This window comes from Rutilus rutilus (assembly GCF_951802725.1).
Source record: "Rutilus rutilus genome assembly, chromosome: 21".
NCBI lineage: Eukaryota > Metazoa > Chordata > Actinopteri > Cypriniformes > Leuciscidae > Rutilus > Rutilus rutilus.
Genome location: NC_140226.1, coordinates 14817785 through 14837648, shown reverse-complemented (window position 1 = coordinate 14837648; position 19864 = coordinate 14817785). Strand labels below are relative to the sequence as shown.

At 37.1% G+C, this 19864-nt stretch overlaps 3 protein-coding genes across 3 annotated transcripts in view; 2 read left to right on the top strand and 1 right to left on the bottom strand.

Annotated features, from left to right (window-relative positions):
- efcab11 (EF-hand calcium binding domain 11) overlaps positions 1–317 on the bottom strand; it is an 81374-nt gene extending 81057 nt beyond the window's left edge. Inside the window, exon 1 of the mRNA XM_084393194.1 lies at positions 161–317. Coding sequence (XP_084249320.1) covers positions 161–238 — 78 coding nt within the window. The 5' untranslated portion in view covers positions 239–317. The remainder of the gene's footprint in view (positions 1–160) is intronic.
- The window catches only part of nrxn3a (neurexin 3a), a 759351-nt gene that overhangs the window by 597755 nt on the left and 141732 nt on the right, over positions 1–19864 (top strand). The window lies entirely within an intron of this gene.
- The window catches only part of tdp1 (tyrosyl-DNA phosphodiesterase 1), a 44828-nt gene continuing 26063 nt past the window's right edge, over positions 1100–19864 (top strand). The window contains exons 1-13 of the mRNA XM_084392932.1: positions 1100–1346; positions 1621–2232; positions 2350–2393; positions 2497–2552; positions 2661–2757; positions 5395–5429; positions 7711–7803; positions 13209–13379; positions 14967–15045; positions 15703–15888; positions 17337–17385; positions 17493–17559; positions 18118–18225. Coding sequence (XP_084249058.1) covers positions 1632–2232; positions 2350–2393; positions 2497–2552; positions 2661–2757; positions 5395–5429; positions 7711–7803; positions 13209–13379; positions 14967–15045; positions 15703–15888; positions 17337–17385; positions 17493–17559; positions 18118–18225 — 1586 coding nt within the window. The 5' untranslated portion in view covers positions 1100–1346; positions 1621–1631. The remainder of the gene's footprint in view (positions 1347–1620; positions 2233–2349; positions 2394–2496; positions 2553–2660; positions 2758–5394; positions 5430–7710; positions 7804–13208; positions 13380–14966; positions 15046–15702; positions 15889–17336; positions 17386–17492; positions 17560–18117; positions 18226–19864) is intronic.

The following is a 19864-nucleotide window of genomic DNA, read 5'->3' as shown; positions in this document are numbered from 1 at the left end:
AGTCGTATACCTTGAAAACTGTCTACCTTATCCATATATTATCATATTATTGCAAATATATGTCATCATCTCAGCATTCGCACCAGCACCTGTTTCAAGCAAATCTGTTTCACAAGCGACAACATGACATCGTTCAAAATCAACAAAACTCAAATCTTACCAACTCAATTTTTTTCCTTTCGGCATCGTTTAATTGTCTCTCATTCCTAAAGCTTCTTCCAGCGGTGAATATTTGCATTGGGACAACCTAGATATAACTTAAATATCTAAAGACTTCTGGAAAGTTGTAGATGTTTCCATAGAAACCGTATGGATGTGAGGGATTGGTTTGCTGTGCTGATTTGTTGAGTTTAAGCACGCATTACCAGAGACGCTGATTGGCGAATGATCTATGATGAAGTCGGTTATTTTCAAATTAAAAGTCAACCCACAAAAAATAAAAAAATAAAATCTTTAAGAAATTGAATTCTGCTTAATTAAAGAAAAAGCCTATTTTGGGGTCATAGATGAAATATTAATATTATAGGGCTTTTTTTGCATTATGACAGTATTTGTATGACAATAAAAGCACCCCCTTTCTCATTATTGTAAAAAAAAAAAAAAAAAAAAAAAAAATTTTGTGTGCTCACAGTATATAAAAGTGGCAGTGGAATTCACAATGTACGATATACAGTAAATGGAAGCCCACTTCCGCCACATAAGAAAATAAATCATGCTTTGGTAAATCATAATTATGACTGTAAGTTACAAGTCGAAATTGTTCCCTGTCTTGTTATGAACTTTAAAAAGAATAAAAAAGAAAAGTCGAAATCATGGCATGCAAGTCATAATTATGAGATTAAATTCGAAATTATGAGCTACTAAGTCATGGTTCTGATATATGACATACGTAAAAAGTAGAAATTATGAGATGAAACGTCAGTTATGACACACGTCGAAATTATGACATACAAAGTGATAATTATGACATACAATGTCGGCCTTTATGTCATATTATTTTAATGTATTTATTACTTTGTATGTCATAATTATGTTTTTTTTTTGTTGTTGTTTTCTAATGCGGCGGTTCAATGTCGAGTATCACAGAGACTTTTATTTTGAAGAACATTGTGGCTTTTCCCTTCTGTTACTAGCCTACATGTGGAATGTACGAGCGTGTATGCTGAATCAAAACACAACAAACTGCTGTGTCGCTGTTAATAATATGAGTTTCAAATGGACAACGGTCTAGTAACGTTAGTCTCGTAGCTGTGAATATGCACCACATATTTAGCTTTCTTTATAACCGTAGCATTTGAATTATTTACCTGTAAGTTAGCCTGTACATTTCATCTTCCCGCCTCTTTGTAAGTTAACGCTCATTTACATTGAACTTGGTCTGCTTATGTATACAATGTGGTTAAGCTCTTCAATCTATCACTTGTTCATGTGATGCAATGCGAGCATTTATCTTTTGTTTTAGGCTCCATCTATTTGCTCAATTACACAAAGTTGTTTTTCAATGCATTTTGTCAAATGACAATAATAAGGAACTGTTGTTTACAGAATATAGTATGCTCGTTTTACAGTTTACAGCAAGCATTAAAAAAAAGATAATCTAAAGCTGTTTGTGATCCACAGCTGAACAAAAAATGTCCCAGGACAGTCAACATGGCAAGTGGACCATATCAGATAGTGAAGATGAGGACAACATTATCCCTCCAACACCTCAAAAGGGTTTAAACAAACCAAGCATTAAACCTGATTTAGAAATAAAACCAGATAAGGTCATCACCTTCTTCAAGCAAGAGCCCAAACTGAGTCCAAAATGCAATGAGAAAGCTGAAAACTCCCATCCTGTGAAAGAACCGTCTGCTCCTTCCATGGGATCCGACGCCAGAAAAGCTGCACATGTGAATCAAACCGTCCCTGTAAAGTATGAAAGTAACTCTTCACCTGCCGTAAAGAGAAAGAGAGAAACCGAGGAGGCGGGCTGGAACCTCTCCAGCAGTGATGATGAAGCTCCTCCACCTGTCATGAAAAATGAACCCAAAAAGCCAAATCTAAGTCCTAAGAGGAAGAAGACCGAAGTCAAACGTCCTCCGAGCCCTCACGGCACTAGTTATTATAAAGAAGAGCCAACTGATTTCTTTGAGACCAACTTATTATCTATGAATGACATGTATCGTTTTTATTTAAACAAAGTCACTGGGATACCGAAAAAGTTAAACACTGGAGCGCTGCATATCAAAGGTATTTAAAGAGTTTGAACTTCTAAAAACATTTTTTATATATAATAAAGTTATGATATGATATGTATATTTCTAATAATCTTCCTGTTTTCTTTTCCTCTCCCTCTCCAATAATCAGATATACTTTCTCCGATGTTTGGAATGCTAAAAGAGTCTGTACAGGTATTGTGTTAATGGATGAAGTTGCAGCTAAGGTGTTTACTACAAACCACACACAAAAGTTTGTAATGTTTTTGTCCTGATTCACATCTTTCTTCTTTTGTAGTTTAATTACTGTTTTGACATTCCATGGATGGTGGAGCAGTATCCGCCAGAATTTAGGTAAGATTTGATGTGGTATTGCAGCTGCATAAATTGAAAACATCATTTCACTACATCGAATGAAATGGCACTACATGCCAATAAGTACTTATGCTGTTTGTTTTTTAGGGACAAACCGATCATACTCGTTCACGGAGAAAAGAGAGAGTCCAAGGCTCGGTTAATTGAGCAAGCCAAACCATATCCAAATATTCGTTTCTGCCAGGTCTGTGATTTTTATGGTTCTCTTGATTTGCATTAAGCTACTTATTCCACTAGAGGGAAGCATTAAACTTTATGGTAGTCTGAGGTCCTCTAAACCAGTGGTTCCCAATTCCAGTCCTCGTGACCCACTGCTCTGCACATTTTGTATGTCTCTCTTATCTGACACACTCAGTTCAGTTCATGGAGTCTCTCCTAATGAGCTGATGATCTGGTTCAGGTGTGTTAAATAAGGGAGACATACAAAATGTGCAGAGCAGTGGGTCACGAGGACTGGAATTGGGAACCACTGCTCTAAACCAGTCTCTGTCAACTGGTGGGTCGCAAGACTGTTTTGAGTGTGCAGTCAAAGAAACATCAACAACAACAAAAAACCTCATTCTAAATATTTTTCTGATGCGATCATTTTATTTCGAAAGAGATGTGTGAAAGCTGTTGACTCTTCTGTCTGATAAAGTTAAAGTAAAGCGTGCCTGAGAATAAAAATGTGTTGTTATCTGCCCTCAGATTAGATGTTGTCAGGCTATATATCATTGTCATTATTCTAATGTTAACAAATCCAACTTTTCTGGATTTGGACTTGGTTTTTGCTGTGGTTTAGGGCCGCGGGCCCTAGTTTGGGCTTCTCTGCGTTAGAAGAAGTGCCTGTCCTGAATTTTATTAGCCTGGAAATCCAGACCTAAATCTAAAAGATTAATGGTCTGGCGTCGTCTAATGAAAATCGCCCAGCTCGAGGGGCGGCACCAAGCATGCATTTGAAAATCTCACTGCATGCAATTGGATAACACTACGACCAATCACAACAATAAACCCCATACGCTTAGCTACCAGCGGAGCTAACTGGTAGATTATACTCTTACCGTATCCGGTCAACAAAACAGCAAAAACGTCCTTCTTGCAAAGGAACGATTCGAGCGGCGTCTTCTGTTCCTGTTTTAGATAAAAAGCCAAGTCTAACTCGTTCATTGTAGCGGCCAAAGCCGTTTCAAACAACTGGTGTTCATCCATAGCCATCTTGCAATGTTTACTAAGGACTTCGACGTCACAGCGCTGTCGTCATCTGTTTAGCTCGCCTCTGGCCCGCCTATATCAGATAACCCGATATGATTGGTGCAGCTCAGATCGAGGGGCATATTTAATGAGCATCATTACTCGACACCAGAGTAACTCGCTGAGCAAATTCAACTTGTGCTTTCGCGAGAACTCTGGATTTCCAGGGTAGAATTTTAAATAAATCACAACAATCCCGTACTATGGGCACAGCCATTGAAACAGGCTGCAGCTGAAGTTTTTTAGCTTCCGCTTTTCAAACGCTATAAGTATGATAACTGATTAGTAAATCATGAAATCACCAAAAAGTACCAATACATTTTGTAACTTGTACCTCCTTTGTTGGCTAGGAAGGATTTGCATGCTTGTATGATGTTCATTATATTCATCAAGAGCAGTTTCATTGTCAGTTCATGTTATAATTGTTTATTTACCATGGTAACTGTGTTTCCGTGACCCCTTTGTATATTTTGTATATTTTTAATGACTGTGGTGGTTCATACCAACTTATTAACTTTGTAAACCTGAAAAAGTTCAAAAGATTTGAGGCAATCAGTTACATAAAAAAAAAATTAATTAAGAAGTTAAAGTTTAAGCAAGCAGAACTTGCATATTTTTATTTTGAACATACATTTTAATTGCTCTTAACTTGAAATAATTAAGTAAGCTAATTCATACATTTAACAAGTAGTATCAAGTAATCTCAACTCAAATCTGTTTGGTAGTGGAAACTTCAGTAAATGCTAACTTGCTAATTGGTAACACAATGCTCTGATAGCATTAGTATAGCATACCAATTGCTGAATGAGTACAGCAATATAGAACATTTAACATATACCTGTTCTCATAGACCCCCATAGCAAAACAATAAACACTACTGCGTTTCCCACTTAACATTAATCTTGCACAATAAAACATTATATAACACTTTTTAATCTATTAATTTAAACATTTACTCTCCCTTTCGCATGCCATGGCAAATTGGCATGCTGGGAAATAGAAATCCCAGCCCAGTTTTAATTTAAGTTGGTCTAAATTAAAAGAAACAAGTTCATAAAACTCAATACAATTCTGATTACTTAAAATATCTCAGTTTTGTGAATTCAAAAAGAAAAAGAAAATTGATTTGATGGAACTAATTTGTTTAATTTAAGTTTGTCCTACTCAAACCAATCAACTATTTAAAGCGTTTGGGTTTAAAAACTAGCTTGGGACTGCTGTTTAATAGCATTACCTTATACTTATTCATCAGTATTAGTTGGGTTGGCAATTGTGTGTGCGACTGTGTGTACGTCAACCATTATTGTGAAATAAATTTGCTTGGTTTTTAAAAGCAAATTTATTTTATATATAATTTGTATATCTTTTAGGAATTAGGTTGCCGCTTAATAACTATAGGAAAATGTGGGTCCCGTGGCCGAACCATTTGAGAACCACTGCTCTAAACACTTTGTTTCTCTATATCTGTGTATAGTGGGAAAATTGTGACATTACTGACAAAAAAGCCTTTTGTTGTTATTACATACCATTTATTTTTACAAGAAATACTAAATGTTTATTGTTGAATTGAACTTTCTATGGTTTTTAACAGGCCAAACTGGACATTGCATTTGGCACACATCATACGTGAGTGTTGGACATTTTATTTCTCTGTATAATTTTAGTGAGACTGTGAGCAAAGAACTTAGACTTAAGCTTGGTTTCTAGTAAAAATCTGTAAAGCAGTGTTTTTGAGTGCTGTAGCTTATTTACTTTTTATTAAAATACCTTGATGATCAGGTGTAGTATTTATGAGCAGTCAGTAGCGTTCTGCATATGGGAGGTAGCACTCAAGAGAGTATTCAATTCTTCGCAATCCATGCCGATGTGCAGATTATCAGATGAGCATCTGTTGTGATGAGTTGAAATTAGATGTTAAACAGGCGCAGTATTGAATTTTAATGTGATGTATTCCTAGAGTACTGTTTTCCCTCCATAGAATCATTCATGTTTTATTCAACAGAGGCCGACATAACAGGATTGAGCATTTTTGACTCCAGATGAACAAATTAAAAGGCTTGTCTTATTTGATATAAATTTAACAAAAAAAGGTCGCAAAAGAACATAAAGACTGGCAGAATAAACATTCTCAAACACCTTTGTCAGGTCTTCATGTGCTAATTTTCCCTCAAATTAGTTTTAAACATCCCTCTCTGAAGAACATAGAGAGCTTTTTCTTATTTTATTAAATAAAATAATACCTTTTCCACCCAAAGAACAGCACAGAATTGATTTTATATTCCAAAATTAGGGATGCAACGATACCATTTTTTCAGAACCGATCCGATCCGATACCAAAAATTCTGAGTATCGGCCGATACCGATCCGTACCGATACCAGCGCAGTTTTTTTTTAATCAAGTAGAATTTCTATAACTGTGTACTGATAATAAGAACTGAAAAAAGAAAAACAACAACAAAAAATATATGATCATAATCTGACATAAATGCTATTATAAACTAGATTAGTGGATAATTCAGCAGTAAAATTTAGTCTAGAAAAATTACGAGTGCACAATAATTGTATAAAATTTGAACATTTTGTGAAAAAAAAATGTTTAGTGGGGAACAAATTAGAGACAATAAGTGTAACACTAAATCTGGTAAAACTTTACACATTGCTCTTTGTATTGTTGTAAAATACATTCATGAAAAACAACAACAAAAATAAAAAATATAAATTATTTTATAGCCTACAATAAAATTGAGACATTTTTTAAATGTATAGCACAGCTGTTTAATGAGGTAGCAACATAATAGATAGGACAGAACAAGAACGGCTATTGATATTGTTTCATTGCGTCACTGTATTATGATATGAACGGTTCCAATACAGAGCGGCACAAAGCGCTTATGCGCATCCCGAGCGCAGAATGATGCGCTTGAAGCAACATGAGTCACATCGCGCAGCGCGTCGAGTCCGCATTGAAAAGTTTATAGCACAAAGAAAATACATATTGATGCGTAGTGTATTGTACAGTATCTATCTATGCAATAGTCTATTCAGCATTTTCTTTTAACAGTTTTAAATTTCAGTTACTGTGCGCGTGAAGAACAAATAGTGCTCTGACTTTACTCCAGTGTTGTGATCTAACAGACACCCGGTAGAAAGTAACATGATTAAGGTACAGCAATAAAGTCCAGCAAGATAGAGTTGTTTTATGCGAAACCATAGACCTTTATCTACAAATCAAGTATAATAATAGTAACACTTAATCATCTTGGAGAGAGTTTCATTGTGTTAACTGTTGTAACCGAACGCGACGCGCTGTTTGAATGAAGAATGACTGACAGCGCAGCTGAGGGAAACGTTTACGTGATCTTGAATTTAACGACTTAAATATTAATTTATATCTCACATTATACTATATAATGGCTTCAGAACACTTATAATATTGTGCACGAAAACTTATGGTGGTTTATAATGTTTGTGTGCCTTTTGTGGGGCTTAACAATAACACTGAATAGTATACGCACAATATCGGATTTGGATCGGCCTTGTCTGACCGATACCCGATCCGCCAAAAATGGCAGTATCGGAGCCGATACCGATACTGAGTATCGGATCGGTGCATCCCTATCCAAAATGTGGGGTTCTTGTTATAATTAATATAATACAAAAGCTGAAGGCTTAGTAAATGTGCCCGTGTTCTGAAAGGTACTCTTTCATACCGCTTGATGCAAAAAAGGCATGTATTTTAGGTCAAATCAATGTTATTATGCAGGGAAGTAATACTGAGTCTTTGGTAAATGTGCCATAAGGTTCAATGGCAGTGTTTCGAAGAACACAAATGAAAAGAAAGGGATTAGATCAAATGAATGTCATTATGTAAGATCAATTGAATTTAAGTTGTAGTTGCTTTTTGCAGGAAAATGATGCTGCTTTGGTACGAGGAGGGATTCAGAGTCATCATTCTTACCTCAAACCTCATCCGAGCCGATTGGTACCAGAAGACACAAGGGTAAAACGAGCTAAATGCACGATCGCACAAGATCTTACAAGGCTCATGTCAATGAATGTTCAGAATGGAAATGTTATAGCTGATGGTGAGGTCAATTTAGAAACAAGCTGTTTATGTTGTCTTTTTTTTTTAAGTTGCTCAGTTTCCGAGTGCGACAACATTTGTTTCATTCCTGAAATGGAAGTTGTGCATTCACTAATGACACGTTTGTCTGTTGCTATGACAACACACTGTGCAGACACTTAGAGTAAATTGAAATTAAGCTGATGTGTCCTAAATTGGAGCGTTGAGCTCTACAAATCTGAATAAACCAATCGTGTTGTTATACTCCTCTCTGACCTGAAAAGATCTGTTTAAATTAGCTACATGGAATATTTGCTTAAATTAAGCAGCGTTTTATGAAAGCTATCCATTAATACATATGTTCTCCATGGTGTCATAATAATTCATTCTAAGGCAGGTCAGAGCGATGTCCAATGAATTAGCAATTGCTTTTGGTTATTGGGCTCGATTTTATTAGCGGTGTATCGGGGACAGAATACCATTAAGGAGACAAAAGCTTGAGAGTCATAGGGTAAGGCTGGCAGTTATCACCCACGCTAGGCTGTGGATTAGTGAGAAGCAAATTAAATCTCTAAATTGAGCAATTAATATTTAAACCTCCTGGCATATATATATATATATATTCAGGCAATCAGCACATGTACTCAACCTGTACTGCAAGATCAGTATTAGTTCACACAGAGGGGTTAAAAAGTGTTGGAGCCATGGCCTAGTGGATAGTACACATGCTGTGCCACGTTGTACTGTGGTGTTTATACAGACGATGTCAATCCAGTTTGACATTTCCCAGTGGACCCTTAACAGACTGTAAAAAATGTAAAATAGATTTATAACACTGTATTTGTGTTATGTTACCTTGGCAGTGAATTACAAAAGCAAATTTGCTGCGAGGGTATTTAACAGCTGAGGGAATGACTGCAAATTTTACATCATTCTCTCTTCTGACTGCTGTAATCAATCTCACAATATTGTTTCCCTCTTTTGGAAAGTCACGTAAACGCTATCATGTATTTTTTTCTTTTGCTATTGGAGCAAATGGGAATACAAAAATAGTTTTTGCCGTCGTCTCCCGTTCACCACTACAGAAGCTTACACAACTATGACGACTTCCACTTCTGAGAACCCCGGAAATGTAAAAAAGTTCCATACCGCTTCCACCTATTCTATTCATCATTTCTTGTCCTCAGAGACTCTAAAAATAGTGTAGCCACATGTGGAAATGTTTGGCAGATTAGAAAAGTGGAGAATTATTATTATTTTTTTTTACTCTCTCAAGAATTACAGTAAAGTTAGGCATATACAGTGAGGAAAATAAGTATTTGAACACCCTGCTATTTTGCAAGTTCTCCCACTTAGAAATCATGGAGGGGTCTGAAATTGTCATCGTAGGTGCATGTCCACTGTGAGAGACATAATCTAAAAAAAAATCCAGAAATCACAATGTATGATTTTTTAACTATTTATTTGTATGATACAGCTGCAAATAAGTATTTGAACACCTGAGAAAATCAATGTTAATATTTGGTACAGTAGCCTTTGTTTGCAATTACAGAGGTCAAACGTTTCCTGTAGTTTTTCACCAGGTTTGCACACACTGCAGGAGGGATTTTGGCCCACTCCTCCACACAGATCTTCTCTAGATCAGTCAGGTTTCTGGGCTGTCGCTGAGAAACACGGAGTTTGAGCTCCCTCCAAAGATTCTCTATTGGGTTTAGGTCTGGAGACTGGCTAGGCCACGCCAGAACCTTGATATGCTTCTTACAGAGCCACTCCTTGGTTATCCTGGCTGTGTGCTTCAGGTCATTGTCATGTTGGAAGACCCAGCCTCGACCCATCTTCAATGCTCTAACTGAGGGAAGGAGGTTGTTCCCCAAAATCTCGCAATACATGGCCCCGGTCATCCTCTCCTTAATACAGTGCAGTCGCCCTGTCCCATGTGCAGAAAAACACCCCCAAAGCATGATGCTACCACCCCCATGCTTCACAGTAGGGATGGTGTTCTTGGGATGGTACTCATCATTCTTCTTCCTCCAAACACGTTTAGTGGAATTATGACCAAAAAGTTCTATTTTGGTCTCATCTGACCACATGACTTTCTCCCATGACTCCTCTGGATCATCCAAATGGTCATTGGCAAACTTAAGACGGGCCTTGACATGTGCTGGTTTAAGCAGGGGAACCTTCCGTGCCATGCATGATTTCAAACCATGACGTCTTAGTGTATTACCAACAGTAACCTTGGAAACGGTGGTCCCAGCTCTTTTCAGGTCATTGACCAGCTCCTCCCGTGTAGTTCTGGGCTGATTTCTCACCTTTCTTAGGATCATCGAGACCCCACGAGGTGAGATCTTGCATGGAGCCCCAGTCAGAGGGAGATTGACAGTCATGTTTAGCTTCTTCCATTTTCTAATGATTGCTCTAACAGTGGACCTTTTTTCACCAAGCTGCTTGGCAATTTCCCCGTAGCCCTTTCCAGCCTTGTGGAGGTGTACAATTTTGTCTCTAGTGTCTTTGGACAGCTCTTTGGTCTTGGCCATGTTAGTAGTTGGATTCTTACTGATTGTATGGGGTGGACAGGTGTCTTTATGCAGCTAACGACCTCAAACAGGTGCATCTAATTTAGGATAATAAATGGAGTGGAGGTGGACATTTTAAAGGCAGACTAACAGGTCTTTGAGGGTCAGAATTCTAGCTGATAGACAGGTGTTCAAATACTTATTTGCAGCTGTATCATACAAATAAATAGTTAAAAAATCATATATTGTGATTTCTGGATTTTTTTTTTTAGATTATGTCTCTCACTGTGGACATGCACCTACGATGACAATTTCAGACCCCTCCATGATTTCCAAGTGGGAGAACTTGCAAAATAGCAGGGTGTTCAAATACTTATTTTCCTCACTGTATATCCGCAAAAATTCCATGTGCACCTATTTTTGTGAAGTCTGGAAAATTGTGCTGGCAGTATATAGGTCAATTAGAGTTAGACATTATAGGCCACAGTTGAAAATGTATTGGCACTGAGCACAAAACGATTAAAAAAATAAATAATTCTAGCCCATAATGTTATGGCTCTATTAACGAAAATGTAAATTTGCTGCTTATAGTGCCACCTAGTGTCAGAATGATCTGTGTGTGTGTGTGTGTGTGTGTGTGTGTGTGTGTGTGTGTGTGTGTGTGTGTGTGTGTGTGTGTGTGTGTGTGTGTGTGTGTGTGTGTGCGCCTGAGTAATGAGGTTATGATTAGTGGGCTGCATTGGGATTGCAAATCTTGCGGGAGCAGGCGGTTTTACTTTTGCTGCAGGTGGGAGTGGGCGGTCAAAAAATATAGCGAGGGTCCTGGGATTTGGTCAACAAATGAAGTTGAGAAGAAGATTAAAGCGGCTTGAATGGTGGAAGTTCAACAGAGAGCGCTTTTACTGCGCTCTCAAACTTTTATGTTTGACTTTTTAAGTTTTTAGTGTTATTTATTTTCTGTGTTATCTATGTTAATTAGCTAAATAAACACCTGTGATATCTGTGAGATTTAAATTTTCTATTTATTTCTTTAAATTCATTTAAAGATTGTGTCTTGTCAGGTTACAGAGTTTAACTGTTATCTTTAAGTGTTTGTGTTATGCATACGTTTATATATGTTTTAGGCTCCGCTAGTTGTGAGAAGTTTTATAAGGCTAATAATAAATTAGCCCAGTGTGATTGTCATGTGTGGTGCTTTACTTTAGCATTACTTTATTTTGTGGTCAGTTTAATTAAACGCAATGTTTTATGTATGTTATTCTGAACGTTTAGCATAGCCATAACGTTTGTAAATGTATCACAATCTCTACAAGCTGTGACAGAAGGTTTGCGGGTGCAGGCAGGAGTGGATAAAGACATTGCATGTGCTGTTGGGAGTGGAACACACATGTTGCGGGAGAGTGCGATAATGGTCAGACATTTGGCAGGAGCGGGATTAAGAAAATTAAGAAAACAGTCCCACGCATGGGCTCTAGTTGGGATTATGGTTGAGAGATCTGATTTTCTCATGAAAATTGCAAAGCTTCTAAACAGCAACAATCCTTTTCATAGCTCAGCTGTTTGAATTGGCTGGGTGAATGCTAGATAGAGTTACATGAAGACCAGAGTATTTCTTCAGTGTTATGCAGAATTCCTCACGCATATTCACTTTGCCAACCTGTCTTCATCAGCTTCAGTCTGCAGCAAAGCACAATGAATATCATTACAGGTCTGACGTGTCTCCTCATCTGTATGATCCCAGGTATTCCTTAGATATTGCAGCCCAAGCCATATTCTGATTATTATTCACACAGACGAAGGTCTCTTCCTCTCAAGTCTCTTCTGAAGTTTATTGTAATGGCTCCAATCTGAATCCGTATTGATTTGTTCTCCTAGTGTCTGTGTCTCAGGGGAATATGCTATAACCAGTCTGTCAAGACAAGTCTTCACACTCCTCCAATCATGAGATATTGGATTTCTCTAAGAGAAGTCTAGAACGGTGAGGTCTTTTTCAGGTTGAGGTATGTGTCTACTTTAAGAATGCAGATGCCTTAATACTGCGAAAGGGTCTCCATCAAATGTTAGTACAAAAATATGTCACTTAGATTATTAAGAAACTGAACTATTGCATCAATGGATTCACTACTACGGTCCTTAGTAAGGGTAGATTTTTGTGACCCCATTTTTTTTTTTGTCAAATGGAAATTTTCACAACCCATGTTTTCTTTGTCTTTTTGTTCACTGGAAATTTTATGGAGAGAATTATTTACGCATTTACATCATTGCTTTTTGCGAAGATCCTTTGTTACCTTTAACCATTTTAAATGTGAGTTTCCAGTCTGTATTGAATGTGATAACAAAAAACAAAAGATACAAAATAATATCAGGTGATATCTTATTGAGTTGTCCTTGCAGGACGCATACAGAAACAAACCAGTATAGTCTGATTCCAAAACAAATGACTCTTGAGAGACGATTCTTTTAGTTCGAAAATATGTTTTAAATCAGTCTGACAAATCATACTGAACTGAATGTCAAAGCGATTACTTAACATCTGACTCACTTGCCGAAATGCAAGTTATCAGTGATGTCTGTATCAACATGAAGCAAGTTTTGTGCATAAATTTGAGTTTTTCTTTAACTTTAATATACCCATTGGGATTAAAGCCATCTGACTTTGAACACGGTATATTTGTATATCATGTAACACAAGCAAACCAATTAACATACCTTAGTCACCACCACAAGATCTGACAATCTTGTGCATTAACTTTTTAACATTTTAATGATTCATGCCCTTTCCATTGGCTTCATTAGAAAACTATGCTGCGTGTTTCTCTATGACAGGATGTGGATGAGTCCTCTTTACCCCAGGTTACCGGAGGGAAGTCCGGGAACAGCGGGGGAGTCTCCCACCAGCTTCAAAAGAGACCTGCTGGATTACCTGGAAGCTTACCGGGCACCAGAGCTTGCCGAGTGGATTGACCGCATCAAACAGCATGACCTGTCAGAAACCAGGTGAGAATCTTTACAAATAAAAGAGCCATATTTTAATTAGAAAGATTGTGTGATATCAGACTTGCATAGCCAGACCTTGGAGACCTGACTGATTGCTAAAGGTATCCACAATGCTGCTTGTTCAGGCAGCCACCATTCATTTAGAGACCGTCCGGCTGGCATGTAAGTCATCAAAAATCACATTGTATTTTATACAAAACTAACTTGACTAAATCAAGTGAAAAAAAATGTAAAAAAGTTTCAGTCATAACTGCCATAGGGAAATTGATTTTTAATGAAAACTTATAAACTATTAAAGACAGATCTATAAGAAGACCAACTGTAACTATCAGAGGCTGTTAATCGATCGTCTGTGCGTTTGTTAGTCATCAGTTTGCATTATTTCAGATTATTTTTTAAATAATACTTATATTTTTATTATACTTGCATTTATTTGAATTATATTTTACTTATATTTTATTTATAATATTTAATATATTATACTTATTTTTAATATAATTAAAACACTTGGCATACATTTAAATTGACACCTTCCATGGTGTTTCTTATTTGTCGTCTCTGATTTAGATGTGTCCTCAGCCGATGCGCTGTACTGTTTAGTCAAGTCAAGTCATTTATTGTTGTCATGTGTACAAGTTACCAAGTACAATGAAAAACTTACTTGAATGCTACTCCATGGACTATAGACAGACCAAATACAATAAACCTCACTGCTATATAAACAAAACAAATATAGAAATTACCATATGACAATAAGTGACATAAGACAATAAAGTGACAAAGTGTACTTTAAAGGTGAAGTATGTAGTTTCTGCGACATTAGTGCCACCTAGCGGAATTACAAAAATACAGCATATTTTGCAAACCCCCCTTTCGCATTAGAGCCTGACTCAACTCAAACATAACTTTTACGGGTGCTTGTAAAGGCATGTCTCAACAGGTAAATGTAGGCTACTTTCAATAAAAGGTCAAACATATTAGGAATACTTTTAGCTCTGTTGCTATGTGTCATCAGAGTAAGCAACTGTGTAGCGAACACTGTCTAGAGCGAATGCGAGCATTTAGCTTATTATAAACCCATCCAACGTATCTGCACCAGGTGCATTTTTTAAATGACGCACGCACCACCCAGCATACCAGGTTAACGAAGTCATTGCTCGCCAGTGCTATAACTACTGAATAAATAAACAAATTCTACTGACCCCAACATTTTTAATGGTAGTGTACAAGTTAAAACACCAAAAAATATGTAAATAAATAAGAAATGTATTTAGACTTTATCAGAATATCTGTCCATCCAAATGTAATTGATTTTTCACAGACATGACACAGAAATCAAATCCGACTGCACAGTTCTTCTCAGGATTATCTAGTTTATTTGCTTTTTAATGTCTACAAAAACTCTGCATATCTGTCAAAGTATGTTTCCACTAATATGACATGGTTAATATTTTGATTGGTTGTGGGAAAACAAATCCCACCTGCCACATCATTTAAGGGGTGATAAAATAATATCTGAATTAATAATAATTAACAAATATATTAGTTTTAATTCACATAACATCTTATGTATGTTGTCTTGTATAGAGTATATCTCATTGGTTCAACTCCAGGAAGATATCAAGGACCTGCAATGGAGAAGTGGGGCCATCTACGATTGCGAAAAGTAATGTTTTTTTGTGTGATCACACATTTGTTTGTCTAATTGTTTTTCCCTCAATAGTTCCTCTCTGCCCCAGACATAAGAATGATTGATGTTCATGAAAAGGCATTGTACGCCTACTGGAAGCCTTTGAGATGTACTCTCAATTATTTTATTGAGGGAATTCAGATAACAAGGTGTTGGATTGGTCTTGGCAAGATTCAGAAACTGAGCTGGGAGAAATGAGTTTCCGTATTTCATCTGAAATGAAGTAACACTGAACTCTGTTCATTTTGTAAATGCTGCATTGATATGAATGACTGACTCACACAGAGCAGACTCTTAACAGCTTCATAAGACTCATGCTACTTCAATAGATCTCAACTGGGGTGTCGTGAACCAAAAATAGTTCACACAGCTGTTTTGAAAAGATTGCTGACAGTGCTAATGCACATAATAACATCAACTGACCATATAATCATGCATTTTAAAGAGTAATTAGAATAATTAGGCTTATTAGCTCTTAAAAGGGAGGTGTAAACGCTTCCCATGTCTTCTGTTGTTGACATCCAATGCCATGTAATTTTGGTGCCAATTCATCTGTCTCTTGATAAAAGCTAGCCAAATTAGCCAGATGCAAATATTGACATAGTTTTGACATGCACTTATTGTTTTTCTCAGTTGCTCAGCGAGCATACTCAGCCTGTGCAGAACGAAGAGCGATGGCACGTGATTGGCCAGTTCTCCAGTATCGGATCCATGGGTCTTGATAAGACTAAATGGTTGGCAGCTGAGTTCCAGCGTACTCTGACCACGCTGGGGAAGGCAGGGAAATCATTTGTCAGTCCAGAAACACAGATGCTCCTGGTGAGTGTTTTGAACAGCCCCCACAGAGCGTGCTGAAACAGTGAAAGGATCTGCTCGTACCCTCTCTGGATCGTGAAAAACGTGTCCAGATGGATATTACAATAAACACCATTTCATATTCTCCTGCCAGCTTGCTTATCTATTAGGATAAATGATCCCTCAATTGTGTTTCCATTTTAATTAGGCTAGAATCAAGGAGGGGTGCCGGAGCGCACATGTGCATCCGTTTTTTTCTGCATGTACCTGAACACACAGGCAACTGCTCTCAGTGTATAATTCTTTCTTCTGAGCTATGAAATTTGATGACATCCCATGTGTTTAATTAGCTATTAATATTCATAGCGTGTTCTCATTTGCTATACTTGAATTCCAATTTTACAAAAAGGGAAACATTTCCATGTCTCTCTTGCCACAAGCTGTTAGAGACAATAGTTACAAGAAGAATTCTCATCCATCCTTTTATTTGCATAACAATATCTGCTAAGATGCATCAGACAAAAATCAATCTTCTGTTTCTCCATCTATTGTTAAATGTCAGTTGAAAAGTCAAGGCACCACGCAAAGAGTCTTCAGCACAGAGAAAGACGTCAGATAGTACCATTAGGCCTTAAATGGCACTGTGTCATCTCTAAAGACCTAAGGCTCTTCAGTTCAGTTCTGTTTCTGTAAAGGAGGCGTGAAATTATTCAGAAATACTAAATGTAGACATATAATGGACACATACGCACAAAGCTACTCTTCTATTGAGATCACATCTGTATTGTATGACTAATGCAGACCAGTTCTTTAGAGTTTTATAGGTCAAGATGGATGGATGGATGGATGGATGGATAGATAGATAGAAGTCTTATGCTCATCACTTTATTTGTAATATTGGGAAATATTATTACAATTTATAATAACTAGTAATAATAATATGTTTTAAAATGTAATTTATTCCTGTGATGGCAAAGCTGAATTTTCAGCATCATTACTCCAGTCTTCAGTGTCACGTGATCCTTCAGAAATCGTTCTAATATGATGATTTGCTACTCAGGAACATTTCTTTATTATTATCAATATTGAAAACAGTTGTGCTGCTTAATTTTTTTTTTTTTTTTTTTGTGGAAACTATGATAATGTTTTACAGTTTTTCTTGATTAATAAAAAGTTCAAAAGAACAACAATTACTTGAAATAGATTTTTTTTTTTTTTAACAGTGTATTTCTTTACTGTCACTTTTGATGAATTGAATCTATCCTTGCTGAATAAAAGTATTAATTTATTTTAAGAAAAAAAAAATTCTTACTGAATTACTAAATTTTTCTTACTAAAACCTCTTACTAAATTTCTGAACAGTAGTTTCGAATAAATAGATTGATCTATCAATAATTTAAGTTGAATAAACTGTCAAATTTAATTCATTTAAAAAAATGTAAGTCGAGTCCTTAAACCAGTGTCATTTCTAGGTTTACCCGTCTGTGGAAAATGTGAGAACCAGTTTGGAGGGGTACCCAGGTATCATTTGTTCTTTTATTCTGAAATCAAGAAGAAAAAAATGTTTTTCCTCACACCTCCACAGTATACTGTATAACAACTGACTTTTCTTGTTCTTATCCCTGCAGCTGGGGGATCTTTACCCTACAGCATACAGACGGCACAAAAACAGCTCTGGCTTCACTCGTACTTCCAGTAAGTACTCCTTCCTCTGTGAAAAAAAAAACACATTTTCAAAATACTCATCAGTATTTAGCCTAAAATCATAAATATTCTCCTGAAAAGGCTCCTTAGCAACGCTCTAGACCTTGTGATCCAAACAGCTGCCTTTCCCAAGAGTTGTCTGACCCTTAAATTGCTCCTTAGAAATTTCAATTGGGTTCTTATCCCATCTCTCCCAACATTTTAACACATTATCACCATAAATAAGCTATTTTACTGGTGGCCTCAATTTTGCTAAGTGATCAGAGATGGGCCAATTCCCCCTCTGGAGTGCACACTACAGTTCTACTCAGTATATTTAAATGAGTCCATGTAGACTTCTGTATTCATGCCTGAACACTGACAGCAATCAGACAGAAAGCTCTCCTCTTCATCTGCACAGTATGCCATAAAACATCATCTCTCTTCACCTGGAAATGGCATGAAATGCTTCTTTTGGTATTCTTGCACTTAGAAAAGATATATCAGCTGGTGTTCCTTCGTTTTCTTTCTCTCCCTCCCTACCTTTCTCAATCTCTCTCCCCTAAACAGTGGCTGGCATGCTGATGTTACTGGTAGGAGCAACGCGATGCCCCACATTAAAACCTACATGAGAGTTTCACCGGACTTCACACAGCTGGCCTGGTTCCTTGTCACAAGGTTAGAATTATCAAGTGTCTTGCACGGTAAATTAAATGAACTTTTGCTACCCAAGTCACAACAGGCTGAAGGAGATCTGTTGCCAAGTTTGTTGAATGCAGCTTGAATTGGGGGGGACGTTTGTACAATAACAGTATGTTGGATTTATTAAACCATAATAATGCTTGCAAATACAGATTGCAATTCTGAAATAACACAATGTACTTTTAAATAAATAGGCAGTATAATCTATATCACTTGCTAATTTGTAGGTTTTGTACATTCTGTTAAACATAATGTTGAAAAAACATTTCACCTTTTTTTTTGTTTCAAGCAGCTTTAACAGTGAGATGTCAAATGTTTATCATATATAAGTCCAATTCACACCGCGCTGACAGACGGCAACAGACATTTCATCGGGTTTTGTCAGATCAGTGTGTTACCCCTGGCGTCTGTGGGAGCTTGTTTTCGACAATTAAATATGCTGAATCGGATGTCTGAGAAGTGACGTGTTGTAGTCTGGTGACTGTCGGCGTTGGTCTGTCGGTGCAGTGTGAATTGGCCTTATCAGTACAAATCGCAATTTTGTCAGTCAGCACCAAATTGCACATCCAATCCGAGAGCAGTCTAGAAGGAAAATGAAATACACCATTTTAGACATAATTGCATCAACAATGAAATCAGTTTATGTGGGTACTCGTAGGTTTTTTCAATGATGCATACAGTATATGTGATTGTGTTAGTCTTTTAAAACAAACACCAAAATATGTCTTTATTGTCTTGAATATGTCATGTTAATGCTGAGCCGAATGAGATTAGCATCATTTCTGCTCTTTTGTTCTTCAGAGAGTTGCTCATAGCTGCCAAAATAACGCTCTTGGCAGAAGGAGGCTTGTTTTTCTCTGATCCCTTGCAGATTTGTGTCTTCTGTGCTGCATTGATAGTGTTCCACTCAAAGAAGTCCCTTAGGCCCCGTAAATGTATATTTACTCAACATAAGCCTGATATGTTTGTTTATTTTAGATTATGCCATCCTGTTTCATTGGCCGTTTCTTATCTGCAAAATCATAACCGCTTTCCTGTTTCTTCAGTCTGGGAGGCTGTGTGTTCATTAGTTAGCACCATGGACTCTGAACCATTAACAAGTTTCCTTGAACCGCTCACATGACAATGCTTTTACAGATAATCAAAGCCCTTTAGTGCAATCGGGTCAGTTGAAGTGGTAAAGACTCTTCTTGGTGGTGAAGTGGAGTGGACGAGCGCCAGGTGGGTTATAAAACAAAGTGACGTGGCAAAAGAACACTCTCCTCTTTGATTATCTTTCAAATTAGATCCAGGAATAGCATGTTAAGTTCAGTCTTTGAAAGCTTGAATTTTGCCCTAGAAGACCAGTAATTAAAGAGAGATTCTGTTTTTTAAATCCATATTTGAAGGAGATCCATTTCTGTTAAACCAGCAGACAAACATTCTTTATTCAAATCTTTTAACATCATGTTCCTGTGGCTGTTGCATTGAAGCCCACGATTTACATCTCAAGCCAGCATGAATGGCCACCGTTCCTGCGGCATTTCTCAAAGTGCTGGCTTTAATCATGGTTGAAATGCACAGGGAGACTGAGGGGGATTGTGAGCAGTGTCTCCAGGTCAGTCGTGTCGGGTCC